Genomic DNA, 23,224 nt, shown 5'->3' with positions numbered 1-23,224 from the left:
TTGGCATGGGTGACCTGATCAAGAGCCGAAGCATAAAGCCTCGACTCCACCCAGCATAGCTCTCTGGGCAAACCTCCAAACCCTATAACAAGATTATCAGCCTCTTGGAGGAGCTTTTATTGTAGCTGCTGAAAAATTTCCCACTTGTCCAATTTACCCAAATTGTGGCACTAGGGTATGTTGTATATGTACAACGGGCTATCTGGGAACAATATTAAGCATCAATTGATAAATCTGCTAATCCGTTTTGGTCTATGCTTAGGATATGTTGCACTGAATGCAGTAAAAGTGTTTGTTATCTGGAATCTAGTTAAGGGTAGTTCAGTTGTGACCAGTACCCCTTGTTGGAGAGCTAAGTGACATGTGAGGACAAGGAGCTAGAGGTGGTTGTCAGAGGCTATTTGAGGGAGTTTAAAAGTAGATTATATTCCCTTAGATTGAATAACCTTTTGAAACTTGCTTCAGACGTAAATATCATGGGACTGGATGATGGCGAGAACTGGAGCATGAAAGAAAACTATCTTGTGTGTTGGTTATTTGTCCTCTTTATGACAAGATGCACGTCTGTTAAATATAACATTCATTTTCTGTATTTCCTCCTTTTAACTAGTTGCAGCTCTGGCTGGACAACCCAAAGGTGCAGTTGACCTTTGAGGTAACTCACCAGCAACTGGAGTCTCCTTACAACAGTAAGTTGGAGTGATTTTAACTGAACTTGCAAGGCTGTAGAACCTTCAGTTGTAGAAAGTTAGCACGATTCTTTATATAATGTAAGCACAGAAGGAAAACAGTTTAATCTCCAGATTCTTTTTGTGACTGTCAAAGCGACAATTTAATTTGGTAATTTTTCAGAGAAAATTGTTGGATATGAAACTGTACCAGCGATTTTCCTGGTCACTTTTAAAGTAAGCATGTAAACATGTGTGTTGCATTTTGATAATCTGATTTGTCTGAGCCCACATTGTCATTTCTTCTTTGTCTTAGGTGATGCAGTACTGGTTCACAGGATACATGGCTACTTGGAGCGTCACGGGCTAATTAATTTTGGCATCTACAAGCGGGTGAAACCACTTCCAAGTAAGTGATTGTCCAAAACTGCAAGTTGTTTGTTTTTTGGCATAAGTTCATTATAAAAAGAAAACTCATGAGATTTAATTATATCGATAATATTGCTTGGATTTTGTTTGCCACTTTTAACATGTCATGCCATCACAACTATTCAAATAGACTTATTTACTTATTTCAACAATAGTGGCAGCTGCTTCCATTGATCTAGCAGCTTGATTTAATTTAGGAGCTTGGAAGTATGAGAGGGGTGGAGGGATGTTCTCATTGAAACATACCAAATATTGAAAGGCCTCGACAGAGTGGACGTGCAGAGGATATTTTCAATCATGGGAGAGTTTGGGACCAGAGGGCACAGCCTCAGAATAGAAGGACAGAGTTGAATAATTTCTTTAGCCAGAGGGTGGTGAATCTGTTCCAGACAGCTGTGGAGACCAAGTCATCAGGTACATTTAAAGCAGAGTTTGATTAATAAGGACGACAGAGGTTTTGGGGAGAAGGCAGGAGAATAGAGTTAAGAGGGGAAAAAAGAACAGCCGTGATCAAATGGCAGAGCACACTCGATGGACCAAATGGCCTAATTCTTCTCCTCCGTTTTATATTCTTAAACATCCCATGATTTGACACGACTTTATATCAGATTAAAGCTCTCGTCTTGAGTGCTACTGGTACCATGTAACCCAGTACTACCTGTCGCATGGTTGGGTGGTCGGCGGCTAAACCGGCTCCCCCACCAGGCTTGCCTGGTGAGGAAGGTGGCTAAACACCCTGCAGGACGAAAAACAAGACCAGTCAAAGGGCGGATGAATCCTCTCGTAGGGTCAACAGCCATCTAGCAGACACGTGCCGTGAAGCGCAGAAAAGGCATCCCTTGCATCGAAGCTTGGTCTGGCCATTCACTGCAACAGAACTTCCCCCAGCCGTCTTGGACCCCACCATGCCACTGGATCCGGAGGGGATGTTGAGAGGGTGGGTCTGGACCTGTGTAACCCCCTACTCACCTAAAATCCATTCACGCACACACTGTTCCTTTCTGAGGAGTGGGGTATCCAAACCCCACTAACTGACTGAAAGGAACCATCATCATCCTATGGGATGGATAGCCAGAGAGAGAGAGAGAGAGCGATATCAGATTAAAACAAACCAAAGTAAGATGTGTTGGAATAAGTAGTCCTTGTAATAGATGGAAAAAATATTAGTATAGGGTTCCAGAATTTGGGAACGGAACATGGTTTGCAGTAATGGCCAGAAGAATTTGTTGATGTGCAGATGGGCATAATAAGGGGGAACTACTGTACTTTCTCAGAAGAGCTTTTTGGAATGCAAAGAATTTGAACAGAAGGATGTAAATTTTGTATCTAATACATTGATGCACCTGGAGTCGGTACAGGTCAAGGGACATAAGTGAGAAAATTTTTAAAAAAGGTGTGCTGAAGGGATTCTACTGTACTTGGAGTTGAGCCAGATTGCAAACTAGCCGTTTTATGGTGATTAAAAACAAGTACTTTCAATTGGAAGGGGGATTAGAAAGTCAGAAAATCACTCTGGAATCAAAAGGTTTGTTATGATTGCAAACTTGTCTTACTCAGTTCTAGAGAATGGATTGGGTGCGAAAGGGGTGCAATCAGTGCAAAAGTCATGGATTTTTTTGGGGGGGGAGGCGGTAAATGGTAATTAACAATTACTTGTTAAGGGCATGCTGTTAATCTGTACTGTATATCAGCCTTTAATATTGATTGATCTGTATTTTCTTTGGTAACTGGAATAATATCTGATTCATAGCAAAGAAGACTGGGAAGGTGATAATCATAGGTGCTGGCGTTTCGGGTCTGGCAGCCGCTCGCCAGTTACAGAGCTTTGGAATGGATGTCACTGTTCTGGAGGCAAGGGTAAGGTTATTTCTTTGCTTCCCAATAAACCTAACACGGAAAGTTTGATTCAGAATACGTTTATTATCAAAGTATGTATACAGAATACAGTTCTGAGATTTGTCCTCCCACAGACAGCCTTGAAACACAGAAACATCATGGAGCCCATTCCAAGAAAATAAACACCCAAGAAAAAAAATGAGTAAATTGTGCAAGTGGCAAAAACCAAGTGAACAACACATAGAATATCAAACATCAAACCAGTAGTATTCAGTTTAGTTCAGTTCAGTGCTAAGCTGCTGCTAGCCAAGGCAGGCTCTTTACCGAGTGGCTCTTTTTACTGAAGCACTCCAGTGTGCATCGATTGCCCCAATTAAACTGTTCAAAAACAGCAAAATAAAGTAACCTGAATCCAGGAACACATGCAACGCGAACCTCCAAGACTCTTGCACTTTCCTCTGACAGCAGCTAGTGAGAGGAAAACCGGACAAATGCAGGCAGATGGCGCTAAATACCTACCTATCCTCTGCTCTCGTCCTTGTCGATTTCAACCTTGCTTGATGCCTCAAGCAGAGAGAAGCAATGGAGTCAATCAAGGGCTCGTGCCCCATCTCCAGGCTGCACACTCCACTCCAAACCTCATTGATCTCCCTTGGAGACAGCAAAGCACCAGATCACTCAGTTGGCCCCAAATCACACCATCAAAATATAAGCTACAGGTTCCAATTGCACGCAAATTAGTAGTAGAATCATGTTTGAAAGAAGATGAAGTAAAATAAGTAGCTTTGTCAACTGTCAGCAGGATTTCGCCAATGGTCACTAATGCCTTTGAACAGAAAGTCCTACAAAAGGTAGTGGATTTGGCCCAGTACATCACAGGTAAAGTCTTCCCAACCATTGACATCTGCATAAAATGCTGTTGTAGGAAAGCAGCATCTCAGAGGTCCCCACCACCCAGGTCACGCTCTCTTCTCGCTGCTGCCATCAGGTAGAAGGTGTAAGAGCCTCAGGACTCGCACCACCAGGTTCAAGAACCGTTGCTACCCTTCAATCATCAGGCTCTTGAACAAATGGGGATAACTACTCTAAGGATTCAGTCATCTTGTTATTTCATGCTCGTTATTTATTGCTATTTACGTATTTATATTTGCATCTCCACAGTTTGTTGTCTTCTGCACTCTGGTTGATCTTTCATTGATCCTGTTGTAGTTACCATTCTATAGATTTGCTGAGTATGCCCACAGGAAAATGAATCTCAGGGTTGTATATAGTGACATGTATGTACTCTGACAATAAAATTTACTTTGAACTTTGATTTCTACATAAAAGAAGATGATGCTCATGCCCTTGGGCATAGGGCTTGAAATAAGGTCACAATGCTGAACCCAAATTAGCAGTGTCAGCTGCAGCCAGCCATTTAATTTTTAGCTATGTATGGGAAGACACTCACTGGACACCTAACCACTGCACCATCACTTTAATTGTAGGACCGTGTTGGAGGACGTGTTGCCACATTCAGAAAGGGAAACTACGTTGCTGATCTGGGGGCCATGGTTGTGACAGGACTTGGTAAGTTTTGCTTGGCTTTTGAAAGTATGCCATTTCTTTCCTAACTGCTCACTCCCTCTTTATTTTGGGGATGAGACTAAATGGCAGGCAGTCTTAGCCCCTTTTAAGCTTGCTTCTTGATCCGACAACATGCATGTAACTATTGTGACTTCCTTGATAACTTAATGAAATCGTAACTTGGCACCTTGAGTTGAGCAGTACATACAACACTTTGGGAGTTTAAAATTTCCAAATCATTTTATGTGTGAGGTGTTTTGAGGTATCACTTCTTGTGGAGAACTGCAATTTTAAAATTGTTCCTTTTCTGGATTTTCCTCTACTGCAGGAAATTTATTTATTTATTGAGATACAGCGCGGAATAGGCCCTTTCTGGTCCTTTGAGCCACGCTGTCCAGCGATTTCCCCCAACTTAATCCTTGCTTAATCATGGGATAATTTAGTATGACCATTTAACTTCCAACTATAATGTCTTTGGACTGTGGGAGGAAACCCGAGTACCCAGAGGAAACCCACACAGTCAGGGAGGAGAACATACAAACTCCTTACAGGCAGCAGGGAGAATTGAACTCTGGTCACTGGTACTGTAAAACGTTGTGCTAACCATGGATTTAAATTCATTTTAAACTTGGGTCACCTTCCAACATATAAATTGCAGGGTGTACAAACCAAATTTATGTACCCTTTCGTCATAATTGAATTTCTGAAGGTTCAGTTTTGTTCTGCATGATGTATCTGTGGGCAGTATAAAATAATCTTCCAGAAAGGGTCTGACCAAGGGAAAGAAATGTTTTCTCTTATTTGCACCCAGCTTTTCCGTTTTATTAAAAAACGACTTAGCACAGGAGTTGTTGAATTATTGGTCATGTATGCTACCTTATCCAGCTAGCCACTCTTCATAGTTAGTTACAGTCGGCCCTCCTTATCCGCGAGTTCTGCTTGCGTGAATTCAACCAACCGCGAATCGAGAAAACCTGGAAGTGCTCTTCCAGCACTTGTTGTTCGACCATGTACAGACTTTTTTTTCTTGTCATTATTCCCTAAACAATGCAGTATTACAACTATTTTACATAGCATTTACATTGTATTAGGTATTATAAGTAATCTAGAGATGATTTAAAGTATACGGGAGGACGTGCGTAGGTTATTGTGGATCGGGAAAAAAAACAGAAGTTCTCTTACTAAGTAAGTTGGAACAGGTACATCCGGTATTATTTAGCGTCAGTTAGTCAAATGTTTGTCTTAGTATATAGTATATACCTTTCTATGCATATAAAACACTTAAGAAACGTATGTTTCAGCGCCGGGCTCGGGAACAGAAATTCCCAAGTTTGATCCAGTGACAGCCTGCTCCCGAACGCACTCTCCATCCGTGCTGGGTTGATGTGGAGGATCAAAAACCCCAAACCCCAAAACCCAATAATTAAACCACTGCATTGCTTAGTAATAATTGAGGCTTTCATCGGGGCAGGGCTTTTCTCACTTTATCCTTTAAAATTGTTCCAGTTGTTGACCGACTGTTGCCTAACGCTTTTCCAATGACTGATGGTGTTTCACCTCTTTCTGATCACTATTATTTCCACTTTATTTTTAATTGTGATTATTTTCGTGAACAGAAACACTGCGGATTCAGAGCTCCGCCGCCAGGTCCTAATGTCCACCGCACTGAGATAGGTTAAATAAAGGCCGGGGTGCTGCTGGGTCCTAAGGTCCACCGCATTTAGACAGGTTGAATGAGGGAACACTCACAATGCGCTGGAGGAACTCAGCAGGTCAGTCAGCATCAGTTGAAAAGATTAGTCAACGTTTCAGGCCGAAACCCTTCATCAGGACTGAAGGAAGAACTTTGGGGAGGGTTTGAAGAATGAAATACAATGCGCTGGAGGAACTCAGAAGGTCAGTCAGCAATAAGGTTGAATAAGGGACTTGAGCATCCGCGTTTTTTGGTATCCGCGAGGGGTCCCGGAACCAATCCCTTGCGGATAAGGAGGGCCGACTGTACTGCCTGGTATGCTGCTGGCGTTCAGGGCAGCAATGAAGCTCCTCGATCTCCTGTCTGCCCTTGGCCATCTTCTCTATTGTGCCCCAGGCGTGGTTCAGGGTTCTCATTTCTGCCTCTATGGTATGCGCCAAGTTGTCTTTGGCCTCCCGTGTTTCCTTGGCCCTTCAGGGGTCTAATGAAGTGTTGCCTTGATGGCCGCCCTTCATGCATGAATGTTAATGATTGCTTGGTCATGGAGGGCTTGTAGTCAGGTTCCAATCCTGACTGTTCCTCCATAACTACAGTACTGTGCAAAAAAAGTCTTAAGCTTGCGTATATATATCTACAGTGCCTAAGACTTTTGCATAGTCCTGTATTTGTCAACATGGAGCAGAGAGTTGAGTTTGTAAATCTGGCGAGAGCAAAGGATGTTGGGAATGGTGAGCCTGGTGCACCATGGGAGATGTGTGGGACGAGTGGCAGGGGCAGGGGGTGTGTAGTGTGGGTGTAGACACACCCCAGCCCTGAGACACCAGGCAAGGTCATTTGATTCCAAACAATTGGTTTATTGATCCTTCCAGAATGTCTTTCTAGTGCGTCCCTCTCTCTTCCCCCTTTGCCAACCATGATTCCTCTCTCCCTGCCCCTTCCCACTCTCAGTCCACAATAGAGACCCATATCAGAATCAGGTTTATCATCACTCACTTATGCCATGCAGCAGTACAGTGTAATACGTAAAATTACAGTACTGTACAAAAGTCTTGGGGACCTGAGCTGTGTGCCTAAGACTCCTGCATAGTACTGTACATGTACGTGAAGAGGTGACTAGTCGGGAATGAGAACCCTCATTTTACACTAATACAAGTGTGGAATTCTGAATACCATGACCATGCATTTGCACAAGTTTACACTGAGCAGGCTGAAGAGCTTTCCTTTTCAGTCGTCAAATTATTGTTCTCAAGTCCTTGACTCTAAAACTGACAGAACTTACCTATTAGTTATTACTAATTTTTCTGCAGGTGGAAACCCGATGGCAGTGGTCAGCAAGCAAGTAAACATGGAACTGGCCAAAATAAAACAAAAATGTCCCCTGTATGAAGCAAATGGGCAGGCTGTAAGTCTAAAATGATGGATTATGATTTTCTATACTTGCTTGTATCTAATTAATTTGCTTTTTGTTCAAACATCTGCTCTATGTTTCTGTGCGGCCTGTGGAAACTGAGTGCTTCTCTGTAGGAATTTTAGCAAGCTATTTCAGGAATCAGTATTACTTCAGTATTTGACTTGGAGTGCTTGGATAGATTTGGAGCCAGCCCAGCCATTCATTATGACAACAGTGAGGGTTCACTGGGCAGGTTTGATCTTCTATGATCTTAATGGCTAATGTTGATATCTCCACAGTCTCCTAGCCACTCCTAAGCTAGTCAAGTGCCATTTACCGGCAGTCCAGCATCACTTCCTGCTGATCTGTCCTTATCTTAGTGTGGATGTTGCTGAAAATGGCCCTGCAGTGTGGTTCTGAGAGTCAGCTGTTCTTAGAAAAGTGACGACTTGACAGCTTATTTATCGAAGGGTTGTAGCCGATTCTGCTAAAAGTCCATTTCTGAGGTTTTCAGTCAAAAACTTGCTAGACTTCAGTGTAAGCAAAATGTGAAAATGTGAACAATGTGAGAAGTTTTTATTCTGGTTGTAAGTAGAAGTTTTGACTGCCAATTCTGAGAGAGGAAACGTGCTGCAATGGGATAGTGTGAGACTCCTACTGCTTCCACTTTGGCCTCTGCTGTCAACTCAGCTTGAGTCCCGACTGTCCTCTTTACCAGGCTGATTCTGGATGGCATAGAGCTTGTGCAGTACAGGTACTAATAGGGAAGTCTCCATTTTTGCACAGGACTCTGTGGAGACCCCAAGTATCAGTTGCTGGAAGTTGCTGCTACCTGTAGATGTTCTCGAGTATGTCCCTGTATATTAGCAAGGTGCAGTGTAGAACGGTGATTATACTAAAATGATACTCGATGGTCAAGCCAGTAACACTACAAGGCTCCTAACTCTTTGGACAGTTCTTCACAGAGGCACTGACACTGTCATAGAGCATCCGATTGTTAATATTGGCTCTAATCAAGTTTTAATGTCCGATTGAACCTCGAATCCTTTCATGTTCTGGTTAGAAAGATTTTATTTCTCTAAACTGATGTCTTAAGTTTGCCACGTCCACCGCTTGTATATACTGTATGTATTTATGTTTGCGTGGGTTGTTTGCTCTCTGAAGTGTGTAATCCGCCACAATTGTCAGACTGCAATTTAAAACATTCTCACATTCCTGTTGTTGAAAGGTAAATCCTCGAGTTTTCAGTTTCACAGACTGTGGTTAAACCTGCTTTGGGTGGCTGTTCCTGAGTACGTTACGAGACATTGCATGCCCTTCAGCCCACAGTGTGGTGCTGTCCTCACCACCCGATTGAGCTTAAACTACAGTCCCTTCTGTGACCTGCAAAATTGCTTATGTAAATTGTAAATCAAATTGATTCACCCTGTCACATACTGACACCGATTGCAATACAGATCTGAACAAAAGGATTCTGTGGGACGTCATGTGGAGCAGTCAACGCTACCCAGAATTTTAGATTAGATTATGAGGGCGCTCAGTCCTCATTTATTGTCATTTAGAAATGCATGCATTAAAAAATGATACAGTGTTCCTCCAGAATGATATCACAAGAAAAACACAGGGCAAACCAAGACTAAAACTGACAAAACCACATAATTATAACATATAGTTACAACAGTGCAAAGCAATACCATAATTTGATAGAGAGCAGACCATGGGCACGGTAAAAAAAAAGTCGTTTTCATCGAACAGTCCAACACAGTGTGGGCCCTTCAGCGCACAATGTTGTGCCGACCTTTTAGCATCAATCTAACCCTTCCGTCCCACGTAATCCTCCATTTTTCCACATGCCTATTTAAGAGTTTCCTAAGTGCTCTTTGTATATTTTGAAGGTGCAGAGTAGATCAGTGATTATACTAAACCTAAACTCCAAAGGTCCGCAATGTTGAGGAATTTTATTTACTCCGTCTTCCTCTATTGATATTTCAGCTTTTAAGTGAAGCTAGTGAAAGCAATTTGAAAAGTAGTAAGAATCCAAATAATAAACTAGTTCTGTTGTAGAGCTGAAAATCTTAAAGATTATTTATTTCGTTAAATTTCCTTCTTTATTTATTGAGATACAGTGCAGAATAGGCCCTTCCGGCTCTTCAAGCCACACCGCCCAACAGTCTCCGGATTTAATTCCTTCCTAATCATGTGACAATTTACAATGACCAATTAACCGACCACCCGGTATGTCTTTCGACTGCGGGAGGAAACCCATACGGACACAGGGAAAACGTACAAAGTCCTTACAGATAGTGGCGGGAATGGAGCCTGGGTTGCCAGGACTGTAAAGAGTTCTGCTAACCACTACACTACTGTGCCAGGCACCTCCAGTTTGTCTAGAATTAAGATCTAAGGAATAATAATAATATCCTTTGTAGATTGGGGACATTGTGTTATGATTTTTATAAAGTAAAGGCAAAGAGTTTGAAATGGTATACCAATAGAGAGAGAGAGACATTTAACCTCATGGTATGATTTCTCATCAGCTCCGAAATTATAATTATTCTAATTGTATGTTCACTAGTTAGTTCTGTTAAGATTCTTGAGTTAAACCTTTTAACCCTGTTTGCACTGTGTTGGACATGCTCATTAAATGTGAAGTGCTTTGATTCTCAGTCAGTTGCAAGTGAGCTTATTCACAACCCTTTGCTTTTGAGTGACAAGTGATTTAAACCTAAATGTGGATTCTGGCCGGAGATCACAGTACAGTACCGAGCAAGGGCTGCTTTGTTGGACGTGCCACCTCACAGTGCTGTTTGCATGCCAAGTTACCGCTCTCACAATATGAGGAAAAACCGGAAGTTCCCCCAATTCATTGACAACCAATGTTGTCTGAAACAAATATTAATTTTCTTTATTATTTTATGGTGTTTTGTGTGAAGCAAAATGGATGCTTTTTAAATCTTGTGTTAGTGGTGGTTTTTCAGATAATTTGTTTTTTGAGTTATCCTGAGAGGTGTGATAAGGAATTTTCTTTTATTTCTTTAGAAGTTACATACTTCAAAAATGTGGTCACAGAGTCAAGACACTAATAAATTTTTCCCGCTTTTTTTCCTATGTCATTGCTGATGTTTGGAATCTGATCCTAATGAAGGGAGAAAGATGCACAAACGTACGTATTCTTACTTTTACTAATTAGGCATCTATAATGAAATCTGACAGCAACAGGTACTTGGGGTGTAAGATGTCTGCAATCGTTTGAGGTTGTTAGGATTTTGGACAATCACAAAGTGTACACTATAATGGCGATCTGACTTGCATCAATTTTATCTAATTGCGATAATTCTGCAGGCAATTTTGGGGTATTTCTAATAATGTTGTACACCAAGAGCAAACCAGGGTTGAACTAAAATAGGAAATAACTTGACTATCAAGATGGAGGTCACTCCTTCCTCATTTGTGTTTGAAGTTCTATTTCCTGTCCTTAATTTTCTTACCTCAATATCTTTCTAAATGGGCGAATTTACGTTTTTTTAGAGACTCAGAAATGGTCTCACTGTCTGCATGAGTGCATCTCATTGAGTCATAGAGAAGTACAGCACAGAAACAGGACCTTTGGCCCGTCTAGTTCATGCCAAACCATTTAAACCACCTACTCCCATCGACCTGCACCGGGACGATAGCCCTGAATGTCCCTACCATTCACATACCTATCCAAACTTCTCTTAAACATTGAAATCGAGCTCGCCTGCACCACTGGTAGCTCATTCCACACTCTCCCGACCCTCTGAGTAAGGAAACTTCCCCTCATGTTCTGCTTAAACTTCTCACCTTTCACCCTTAACCCATGACCTCTGGTAGTAGTCACACCCAACCTCAGTGGGAAAAGCCTGCTTGCATCTATACCCCTCATAATTTTGTACACCTCTATCAAAACTCTTTTCAATCTTCTACGTTCTAAAGAATGCAGTCGTAACCTGTTCCATCTTTCCTTATAACTCAGGCCCTCCAGACCTGGCGACATGCTTGCAAATTTTCTGTGTGCTCTTTCAACCTTGTTTACATCTTTAGGTGGGTGACCAAAACTGCACACATTACTCCAAATTAGGCCTCACCAATGTCTTATACATTTTGAACATAACATCCCACCTTCTGTACTCAGTACATTGATTTATGAAGGCCAATGTGCCAAAAGCTTTCTTAATGACCCTATCTTTGGCAAATACTTAAATAACTTGTCACATTGGCTCCCGTCCGTCACATCGAACATCAACTCGCACTGATTTTTGGTGCTTTCAGGCTACAAAGTATACGAGTTGCAAAATGCATACCATCAAGTTGTCATAGCTACTGCAACAGGACCTCCAAAGATGGAGGCCGCATTTGGAGATAGCAGCAACGTCGAAGGCAAGGGGATGTGGCAACACCATCTCTCCCTTGTTGAGGTCACTGCTTGGTACCTGGAGTCAGAGAGTTATACGACATGGAAACAACTCCTTCGTTTGCTACCACAAGAGGCTGGATAAACTTGTGTTGAGTTCTCTGGAGCAGTGGGGGCTGAGCGGAGTTCTGATAGACGTTTATAGGGTTTTGAGAGGCATAGATAGAGTGGACAGGGAGTATCTGTTTCCTAGGGTGGAAATCTAATACCAGAAAGCAAAAGGTGAAAGGGGGTCAGTTCAAAGGGGAGGTAAGGGTAAGTTTTTTTTACTTAGAGAGTGGTAGTTGTTTGGAATGCACTGCCTGGTGGTAGAGACAAACACATTAGAGGCTTTTAAGAGATGTTTCGATAGGCAGATGAATGTGAGGAAGATGGAAGGATATGGACATTGTCTAGATAGGAGGGATTGGCGTTTGGGTGATTAGTGTTGATTTGCTTTTTTTAGTTGGTACGGCATACCTTTGTGGGCCAAAGGGCCTGTTCCTTTGCTGTACACTTCTACGTTCTTTGTTAATCCACCAAATCAGTGCAGCCTTCAATACCCGTTTACAATCATTTCAATCAATTACAGTAATTTACAAATATTTCTATCAGCTCCCCTAAGATTGTATAACTCATGTTGCAGTTGCATAAGATATTGGTGAGACCCATTTGGAGTATTGTGTGCAGTTTTGGGTGCCCTGTTATAGCAGAGACGTTATTAAACTGGAAAGAGTACAGAAGTATACATGAATGCTGCCAGGACTCGAGGGCCAGAGTTATAGGGAGAGGTGGGTCACACTCATAATGGATTTATTGGAATGTAGGAGATTTGGGGGGGGGGGGTGACTTTATTGAGGTGTGTAAAATCATGAGGGGTATAGATTGGGTGAGTGCACATTGTCTTTCCTCCCAGAGAAGGGGAACTAAAAACCAGAGGGCATAGGTTTAAGATGAGAGAGGTGAAAGATTTAAGAGACCGGAGGGTCAACCTCTTCACACCCAGGGTGATGTGTCTATGGGACAAACTGTCGGAGAAAGTGGTTGAAGCAGGTCCAACAACAATGTGTGTGTGGATCGGAGGGATTTTGAGGGATGTGGACCAAATGCGGCTAGCTTGATGGGCACAGTGATTGGCACGGACTAATTGTGGTGAAGGCTTGCTTCCATGCTGTATTTCTCTCCAAAGCCTGCAGTCTCTGTCTCCTTGACCAAAGGAGGTTGGTACATTTATGAATCTCACAAAATCCTCATCAATTTGCATACCATCTTAGCTTGGAGATATAATAGTGCCCTGAACCATTTAGCCAGGTCTTCTAATATACAGTAACAGGCTACAACAACTCAAGAGTTGATCAAATTATAAGCATATTCATTACTTGTAAAGGAAAGTCTACCTTCATACAGTAAGTTACTGGTAGATAGCTTCAATCTTACAGCTCAAAACAGATCATTTTTATATACTTACAGGAGTGCAGTAATTCGTCCTTAGTTGCATTCCTTCCTTAACTGCGTCCGTCTTAAATAACTTGTATTTGTCCTTAATGTGCCCACTTGTCTTTTGAGGCTTCTCCCCCCTAACAACTATCTCCTGTTTTTCTCTGCTGTCAAAATACTCCCTGCTGTAAAACACATCCTGCTATAACTCACAACTCCTTTTGAGCGCCTTGCATCCAAACAAGCTTAACAAACCAGCAAAGCACACTGTGATTACAGAGGTTCCATTTTGTCACATGACATTTTACAAAAGTTATAAATTCATAAAAACTTCGGGGTTATAGAAATATTTCCACAATAGCATTCCTTTATCATTGCTGGATCAAAGACTCACTAACTTAACCACAAAGTAATCCAACATTTCTGCATTTACCTTGATGGTGACAAGACAAATATTTCTGGAGATGTATTCATTAAGTAATTGGAAGGATGTAATTTAAGTGTTATAACTTGCAGTTGAAAAAATGGGGACAGAAGAATGTGTAAGAGAGCAATTATAATAAGGTAAAATTGCATGGGGTTTATTGTAAAACTACAGTTTATTGGTTGAATTCCCTTCATTGGGATATTTCAGACAATTTTGATGATGAAAGCTCATAACCTCTTTCAAGTTCTGGATTTTGTTTCAAAAGGATGCATTAGATGTTTAAATAATCCAGAATTTCTTTACACAAATTAATTAGTAATGTTAAAATTCTTTATCGTCCTCTCTGAATGTTGAAAAGAATGTTAACCTCAAGTTGAGGGCCTGTGGTTTGTCTTGGCTTGCGGTGACCACTGGTGTCATCCTTGTGTGATTTAGTTTTACATTTTAATTGACAATTTAGTGTCTTCTGACAAATAGATTGCATTTTTTAAGGGTAGGAGGCAAAAGCATGGTATCTTGGCCGGGATAAGGATTTCTTTTATTACCATGTGGATGAACTGTGTTTGGTTAAAAGGACCTCCGATCATCTTGTTACTTGGCATACCTTCATGCTTAACTGCTACGCTGCTTGCAACTTATTAAACTCTCACACTCTTGCACAAAAATGGGAGCCAATCCCTGGCTTTTACTGCAGTATCAAACCTTAGCCAACATGGAGTGTGGATAAGATTCATCTTCCCAAATGCAAATTACTACAAAAAAGTGGAAGAGTTTGTTTATTATCAAAATATGTACGCAGTATACAACCTTGAAATTCGTCTTCTTCAGCTAGTTGTGAAACAAAGAAAACATTCAAGGAAAAACATCACCCCTGCCCCTCAAAAAAAAACAAATCTTGCAAACGGAACACGATCATCAACTGCCGCACCCCCCCTGCACAAGAACCTGGAAACCTGAAATACAATAAAGGAATGATTAGTGGTTTAAGCACCATCTCTGGGTGTGAAGCTGAAGTAAAATTTCTGGTTGATAGCCTTTCATCAGTATGGAAAAAAAGTTGATAGTAAATCTTGTTTTAAGATGCAAGCATTGCACCTCTTAATACTCAATTGCTTTCCTCTGCTTGATGTACTAAGTATTGCCATGATTATTTGTTTGTTATGTGCCTTGTCTGATGACATGGGCATTCATGGTCCTTCCATGACTATGATTGTTCTTGCCAAATTTTTCTACAGAAGTGGTTTGGTATTGAATTCTTCTAGGCAGTGTCATTACAAGACAGGTGGCCCCAGCCATTATCAATACTCTTCAGAGATTGTCTACCTGGTATCAGTGGTTGCATAACCAGGATTTGTGATATGTACCATCCACCACCTGCTTCCGTGGCGTCAAATGACCCTGATCAGGGAGGGAAGGGGGAGGTGCTAAACAGGTGCCACACCTTGCCCAAGGGTGACCTGAATGCTAGCAGAGAGAAGGAGCATCTTACACCTCCTTTGGTATAAACATTTCTCCATCCTGCCACCCAAATTACCATTATATCGTGCTTTAACTTTGGCTCAAAAAAACAAACTGTTGACAAGATTATTTAGTGACTTTACATTCCTGGATCTTTCTTCCCAACATCTGACCATGGAGAACTTGAGGCTGGAGGAGCCTCAGCCTTTCCTCATAGGCAGTTGAGTTTCCAAATCCATTGTGAACTATATCACGCATTATAGTTTTCATGTGTTGATGCCATGATGATTATTATAAGTAGTTCACACAGAGTGCTGGAGAAACTCAGTAGGTCAGGCAACTTCTATGGAATAAATAGCTGACTTTTCAGGTCAAGACCTTTCATCAGGACTCAATCATGTTGCTCTGGATCTCCAGCATCTGCAGAATTTTTTGTAGTTATTATAAGTAATTGTACTGATATTTTAGTTCACCTTAGTATCTTGTCATTATGTGTATTGTCTTTATTCCCTTGAGGCAATGGGACCTTCAAAATCAGGCAGTTATTTACACATTTAGATAACTCTAGTTTCTTTGGAAATCTTCCTGTTATTAATTCTTAAATAAATAAAAGATGTAGTCCTGTTTCTTTTGGGTGAAAATTATGTTTTATTTGTGATGCTCAGGTTCCCAAAGAGAAAGACGAGATGGTAGAGCAAGAATTTAATCGTTTGCTGGAGGCCACATCTTACCTCAGTCATCAGTTAGACTTCAATTACCTGAACAACAAACCGGTCTCATTAGGACAGGCATTGGAAGTTGTCATACAGTGAGTATTTTATTATATTTCACGCTCAGCAAAATATAATGTGAGCGATCTGCTCGGGTATAAAACTTAAATTCAGTCTGATTGTGGTTAAAGATCTCCGTGACTAGTTGGGAAGCCAAACTTGAGATTGCATAATACCAGGCTGGCAATTTCAACGATAAATCTTTTGGGAGTTTAACATTAAGAGTGGACTTGTTGCATTTCTAAACAATTAGTTGAGGAATCTGCACCCAGAGTAGACTAAAACTTACAGCTACAAAGTTCAGAGTATATTTATTATCAAAGTATGTATGCGGTATACAACCCTGAAATTCATCTTCCCCACAGACATCAGGAAACAAAGAATCATGGAACCAACCTGTTCAAAGAAACAAATTCAATCAACAAACACCCTTACCCTCCCACATGCAAAAATATTGCACAAACGGCAACAAAAAAGATGGAAAGCATAAAATATAAATCACAAGGGCATAGTCCAGTGTTCATTATCTGCAGTTCACACGATTCAAAAATTGCCCAAAAGTAGTAACAGAGAAAGAGGAACCAAAACTAGAACTAGAAATAGAATGCATCATAAGAACTGATATAGAGTCCAAATCTACTACTCACGCCAATTGTAGACTTGCTCCGGCCTTATCTGGCGACATCATCAAGGAAGAGAGAGATCACTCAAATTTAGGGCACAATGCTAGGAATGGAGCATGATATTTCTGTCATTGGAAGTGTTTGCCTTAATTGTTCAAATGCTTTTTGGTTTGCTTGACATTTTTAATAGCCATTGTTTTAATAGCTTTTTTCTTTTTTTTGTGCTGGGGTGTTGATGTTTTCTCTTTCAACGATATTCACGGTTTTTCTGTATTTCATGGCTGTCTGGAGAAGACGAATCTCAGAGATGTATTCTTCAGTATATTTTGATAATAATATGAACGACTTAGATAGTTTAGGGGAATGGGCAAAGAAGTGGCAAATGAAATACAATGTTGGAAAGTGTATGGTCATGCACTTTGATGGAAGAAATAAACGGGCAGACTAGATGGGGAGAGAATTCAAAATGCAGAGGTACAAAGGGACTTGGGAGTCCTTGTGCAAGATACCATAAAGGTTAACCTCCAGGTTGAGTTGGTTGTGAAGAAGGCAAATGCAATGTTGGCATTCATTTCTAGAGGTATGGAATATAAGAGCAGGGTTGTGATGTTGAGGCTCTATAAGACACTCAGGAGAATGAGGGTGGCTCTCATAGAAATATTCTGAATGTTAAAAGACCTGAGCAGATGAGATATGCCAAATTATTTCCCATGGTGCAGGATTCTAGGACAAGAGGGCACGACTTCAGGATTGAAGGACATCCATTTAGAACTGAGATCCGGAGAAATTACTTTAGTCAGAGGGTGGTAACTCTGTGGAATTTGTTGCCATGAGCAGCTGTGGTGGCCAAGTCATTGGGTGTATTTAAGGCAGAGATAGATAGGTTCTTGATTAGCCAGGGCATCAAAGGATATAGGGTGAAGACAAGGGAGTGGGGATGACTAGAAGAATTGGATCAGCCCATGATTGAATGGCGGAGCAGACTCGATGGGCCGAATGGCCTGCTTCTGCTTCTATATCTTATGGTCTTATGGTCTTTGAATAATTCTTTATGTTGGGGACAGTCAGAATGATTGGGGGGGAAATAAACTTCATTTTATTGATAGTCAGCAAACTAGAGTTGTGATTTTAAAGTGAATCAGTTTTTCTTTTCAGCTATTTTATGGCTGAGGCTTGTACTGGCCTGCCATGTGGCAAGATTAAAGTTCAAACTACATTTATTATTGATGTATCTGTATGTTATTATACAACCTTGAGATTCATCATAAAACAAAGAAATCCTAACGAACCCATTTAAAAAAAAATGTGCAAGAGAAAAAAACAAATCATGCAAACAATAAATGCAAGCAAATAGCTTTCTGAACTGAAGTCCTCAAAGAGAGTCCGTCCACAGACCCTTGGTTCAACGCAGAGCCGAGTAAATGTCACGGAGCAGTGAACTGAAGTGGGCGTACAAGACATCACTGCCACTCAGGGTCTCATTACTTTTGCTGAATGAGTTCAGCCATGTGGATACAACTCAGTTAAGAGCACAATGGTGATGTACATTAGCCATTTTGAAACAGATGAATATAAAATAAAGTTTCTTTCATGCCTTTGGAAGTATCTCCACCCCACCCCAGTGCTGTAGTTTAGAAGCATTGTTATGATGTATAGACTGAATGCTTAATGAGCCGTAACTGAAAGTAAACTCCAAAATATTCTGGTTAGGTTGCAGGAGAAACATGTGAAGGATGAACAGATTGAACACTGGAAGAAAATTGTGAAGACACAAGAAGATCTGAAAGAATTACTCAATAAGGTAATTTGAATTTCTTTTAAATTTTATCTAAAAATATATGAAGTTATTTACATGAATCAACTCTTCTTGGTCCTCCAGCCAGGTACAGGTATCAATTTTAACCAATGTTTTGATGGCAAACTCTTCCATCATCACCAGGGATGATACCTGGGCATATCTAGTCTGGTGGCATTTATACCCCTATTGTCTGTCCCTCCTGATTGGTTAGTCCTCATCCAATCAGGTTTCCCCTGTCTCACCTTGTTCTTTGTTAAAGTAAGAACTGGAATTTGAGAGGGTGGATGAGTTGGCAAAGAGGGCGTTAAAGAAAGAAAATATAGGAATACACATTAGTATCAGTAAAGCAGAGTTTAAGTGTGTAATCTGGGAAAAATCAACCAAATGTGGCAAGAAAGATAGGACAGGGAGGGGAAAGGGAGGCATTTATATCAAATACAAAAATGTGTTGCAGGTACTAGGGTAGGTAGTGGATACAGAAGAGAGGAGACTGTGTGGACTAGGTTAAGGCTGGGGCACTGTGCATTAAACAAAACATTGAAAATGATAGGGAAACACCAGACAGGATTGTGTGAGGAATGTCAGGAAGAGGAGTCAGTAGAACATGTAGTTCTGAGTTGTAGGAAGTATGGGATACAGAGAGAGATGATGATAATCAATCTAAGGGAATTGGGGGTGCAGGAATTCACATTAAAAGGGTTGCTAGGCATGGGAGAGAAAGCACAAGTCAGGGTATTTTTAGCTTTCTTAAGGGGTACAGGGTTTTTTTTATATAGGATATGATGAATAAACAGGAATAGGGTACTAGGATGGCCAAAGATGGGAGGATAAAATGTAGGTTAGGGTATATATGTGTGTATGATTGGGTGAAGGAATTTGAAATATCAGTCTATTGCACACTCCGGAGCAGAAGGTGGCGGTAATGCACCATTAAGCTGGGTACCAACCGCCGTAAAACAAGAAGAAGAAGAAGAAGAAGTGCCCAAGCATTAACCTTGATGAAGATGACATCAAAATGTTGGTTAAAATTGATACCTCTACCCAGCTGGGAAGCCTGAGAAGAGTTAATTCGTCATATATGCTGGGGATGCACTAGGTCCTTTTTCAAGTTGTTTATTCTTTGACAAATTTAACCATTAGATTCCATTGGAAAGAAAGCTGACAGGATCTTGTTAGTTAGTGGCCGTGTCCTTGCCTTGTATTTCATTTTGTCTAAGTTTGGGGTGCTTCAAGCCTGCTCTAAATTAGAATGTAACATTTCTGTGAATTTGACATTGTAATCATCCTTCTCCCAAACACTGACGAAAGAGGATATGCTTTTATTTTGGTTTGAGCTGTGTTAAGTGGAATGTGAATGATAAGAAAATTTGCTTACTCGATGTAAGTACAGGATGTTCTGCTAAAACGTCAATGGGATATACTGTGATTGATTACTTAGGGACAGCTATTTGTATTTTGCAGCCCGAATATGTCATAATGAGGTTTTAGGCAGGAACTAAAGAAACTTAAGACTTACTTTGGAATTTGACAAGTAGAAAAAAAATGTCTTGTGGGGGACAGTTGTGAGGCAGATGGTTTCCATGGGACCTCCCCACAGTAATCAGGTACAATTCTCTGTAAATAACACAGGCTGCCAGATTTACTGGAAATTGACCACCAATCACTCCTGGTTCTTGGTTTTTGATCCTCCAAAATATTCCGCATGGAATTTAAACTGGAGGTGGTGGAGGGTGGGCGTAAGAAGGAGATTTTTGAAGAAGAAAAGCTGCCTTAAATTTAATTGAGTTTGGTTGTGTGACTGTGGTAGGATGAAGATTATTCTATTATCCTATTGATACTAATGCTAGGATACTTATTACCGTCAATATTTTTAGCTGGCAATGACAAGATAAACTTATAGCTATTTAAAATCATTTTTAGTTTTAAAAATGTTGCAGAGAAAAATAATGTTTTATTGCGAATCAAACTATAGCCACTGACCTATTTTTCCCCATTGTTTTTGTAACAAGATTTTCTCTAACTCGAGGTTTCTTAGGAACAAAACTATCATATTATAATGGAACTACCTGTAGTTTGCTTCTCCTGGAAATGGAAACTGACAATCCTCATATGCTATGGTATTGGGGATGGCGGGGTGGGGGCGGGGGCACTGCACAGAATTGCAATAAGCAATCTTAGAAAGTTGCAAACTTAATGGGCACCAGCCTCCCCAGCATCCAGGACATCTTCAAGGAGTGATGCCTCAGAAAGGTGGTATCCATCATTAAGGACCCACGTCACCCAGAATGTGCCCTCTTTTAGCACAAAGATGAGAAAATCTGCAGATGCTGGAAATGCTTTATTCTCATTGCAACCACCAAGGAGGAAATACAGGAGCCTGAAGCCAAACACTCAATGATTCAGGAATAGCTTTGTCCCCTCTGCAGTCTGATTTCTGAATGAACCTTGAACCTATGAACACAAACTCACTACTTTTTCTTTCTTTTTCTTTTTGCACTACTTGTTTAATTTAACTTTAAAAAAAAGTGCGTGCGTGCTCTCTCTCTCTCTCTCTCTCTCTCTCTCTCTCTCTCTCACTCACTCTAATTTCCAGTTTTTATTATGTATTGCAAAGTATTGCTGCCACATAACATCAAATTTCACGACATATGCCAGTGATGTTGATTCTGATTCTGGTTGTGCAAAGGGAACTTTGGCGAAGAAGTGAAACAAGATTAAAATGGTGCTGCAGGATTTTTAGTTTTATTTTTTGCTTATGTGGGTGTGACATATATATGACATCTGAATGAAGGTTCTGCATGTTCTAAATTTAGTTTGTAACTGTTAAGATTATGAACTTTAATAAGAAACCTGAAAACTCTGGATCTTTCTATAGACGTCGAGCCATTAATTTGAAATATTAATTTTTTTCCTATCTTTTTATATGTACTTTCTGCACTCCCAAGTTTCACTTGGTATGCATTCTACTTAACTAGTACAATACTTATGAATAATTGTCATTGGTTTCACATGGGTGAGTATATTGTAAATAGCCATGATGTAAAATGAGACTGTAGGAACACACGCAAAATGCTGGAGGAACTCAGCAGGCCAGGCACCGTCTATGGAAAAGAGTACAGTCAATGTTTCAGGCCGTAACCCTTTGGGAAGTCCTGCAGAAGGGTTTTAGCCCGAAATGTCGACTGTACTCTTTTCCGTAGATGTTGCCTGGCCTGCTGAGTTCCTCCAGCATTTTGTGTGTGTTGCCCGGATTTCCAGCATCTGCAGATTTTCTCTTGTTTGAGATAAGACTGTAGGAACTATTATTTAGCTGAGAGAGCAAACTCGGCTTTTGTTTAATGCCTTGGTTAAAAGGCAGCAATGTTGCAATAGCATGTCAGCCTGAATTACACGTTGAAATCTCTGAAGCAAGAGCTAAACCATTCATGTTTAAACTGTAGGTTATCATCTATCCAACTGCCGTAAATGTCGATCTTTTGCTTAACACTGATCTTATCAAACTTTACAACTCCTTCCTTGGAGGGTCAGACACCCTAAGCCAATAGGCTGGTCCTGGACTTATTTCCCAGCATAATTTACATATTACTATTTAACTATTTATGGCTTTATTACTATTTAATTAATTATGGTGCAATGGTAATGAAAACCAATTTCCCCCGGGATCAATAAAGTATGACTATGACTATCCATGCTTGTTCTTGACTGTTTATCATGTAGAATTTATTCAACTATACAGTTCTTCGTGCTTCCAGAAGAGCTGATAAGTTACTTGAATGCAGCAGAACTGTATACCAAACATCCTAAAACCATGAATACATTTAAAAGATCAGTCTTTGTCATGACAGGTCTCTTACTTTCTGTTCACAAAATTTTAAATTGGGCTGCAATTCCTTCATTTGCCCTATGGTGGTGCTGTTGATGGAGATAACACATGTAATGTTTTGATATTAAATCAGTGTCTAGGACATAGAAATCTACAGCACATCACAGGGCCTTTGGTCCACAATGTTGTGCCGACCATGTAACCTATTCTAGAAGCTGCCTCGAATTTCCCTACTGCATAGCCCTCTATTTTTCTAAGCTCCATGTACCTATCTAAAAGTCTCTTAAAAGACCCTTTTGTGTCCACCTCCACCACCGTCACCAGCAGTACATTCCATGCACCCACCACTCTCTGTGTGGAAAAACTTACCTCTGACATCTCCCTTGTACCTATTTCCAAGCACCTTAAAACTATGCCCCCTTGTGTTAGCCATTTCAGTCTTGGGAAAAAGCCTGTTCAGCAGCTTTGAGTGTCCTATGGACACAGGCCCCAAGATCTCTCTGATCCTCTACACTGTCAAGAGTCTTGACCATTAATATTATATTTTGTCTTCAAATTTGACCTACCAAAATGAATCACTTCACACTTAACTGGGCTGAACTCCATCTGCCACTTCTCAGCCCAGTTTTGCATCCTATTGATGTACCACTGTAACCTCTGATGACCCTCCAGACTATCCACAACACCCCCAACCTTTGTGTCAATAACAAACTTACTAACCCACCCTACTTCTTCATCCAAGTCATTTATAAAAATCACGAAGAGGAGGGGTCCCAGAGCAGATGCCTGTGGAATATCGCAGGTTCACCGACCTCCATGCAGAATATGAATCATCTACAAGCACCCTTTGCCTTCTGTGGGCAAGCCAATTCCTGGATCCACAAAGCAAGGTCTC

At 40.8% G+C, this 23,224-nt stretch overlaps 1 protein-coding gene across 2 annotated transcripts in view; it reads left to right on the top strand.

The window, feature by feature from the left end:
- Positions 1-23,224, top strand: part of kdm1a (lysine (K)-specific demethylase 1a) — a 90,177-nt gene that overhangs the window by 37,758 nt on the left and 29,195 nt on the right. For both annotated transcript variants that reach the window (XM_063035246.1, XM_063035245.1), the window contains 8 exons: positions 611-689; positions 985-1,077; positions 2,848-2,954; positions 4,421-4,502; positions 7,500-7,594; positions 10,728-10,745; positions 15,981-16,123; positions 18,419-18,509. In XM_063035246.1, coding sequence (XP_062891316.1) covers positions 611-689; positions 985-1,077; positions 2,848-2,954; positions 4,421-4,502; positions 7,500-7,594; positions 10,728-10,745; positions 15,981-16,123; positions 18,419-18,509 — 708 coding nt within the window. The remainder of the gene's footprint in view (positions 1-610; positions 690-984; positions 1,078-2,847; positions 2,955-4,420; positions 4,503-7,499; positions 7,595-10,727; positions 10,746-15,980; positions 16,124-18,418; positions 18,510-23,224) is intronic.

The sequence above is a fragment of the Mobula hypostoma genome, chromosome 28, assembly GCF_963921235.1.
Source record: "Mobula hypostoma chromosome 28, sMobHyp1.1, whole genome shotgun sequence".
In the NCBI taxonomy this organism is placed as follows: Eukaryota; Metazoa; Chordata; class Chondrichthyes; order Myliobatiformes; family Myliobatidae; genus Mobula; species Mobula hypostoma.
The sequence above is the reverse complement of the archived record's forward strand: the minus strand, read 5'-3'. Positions and strand labels throughout refer to the sequence as shown.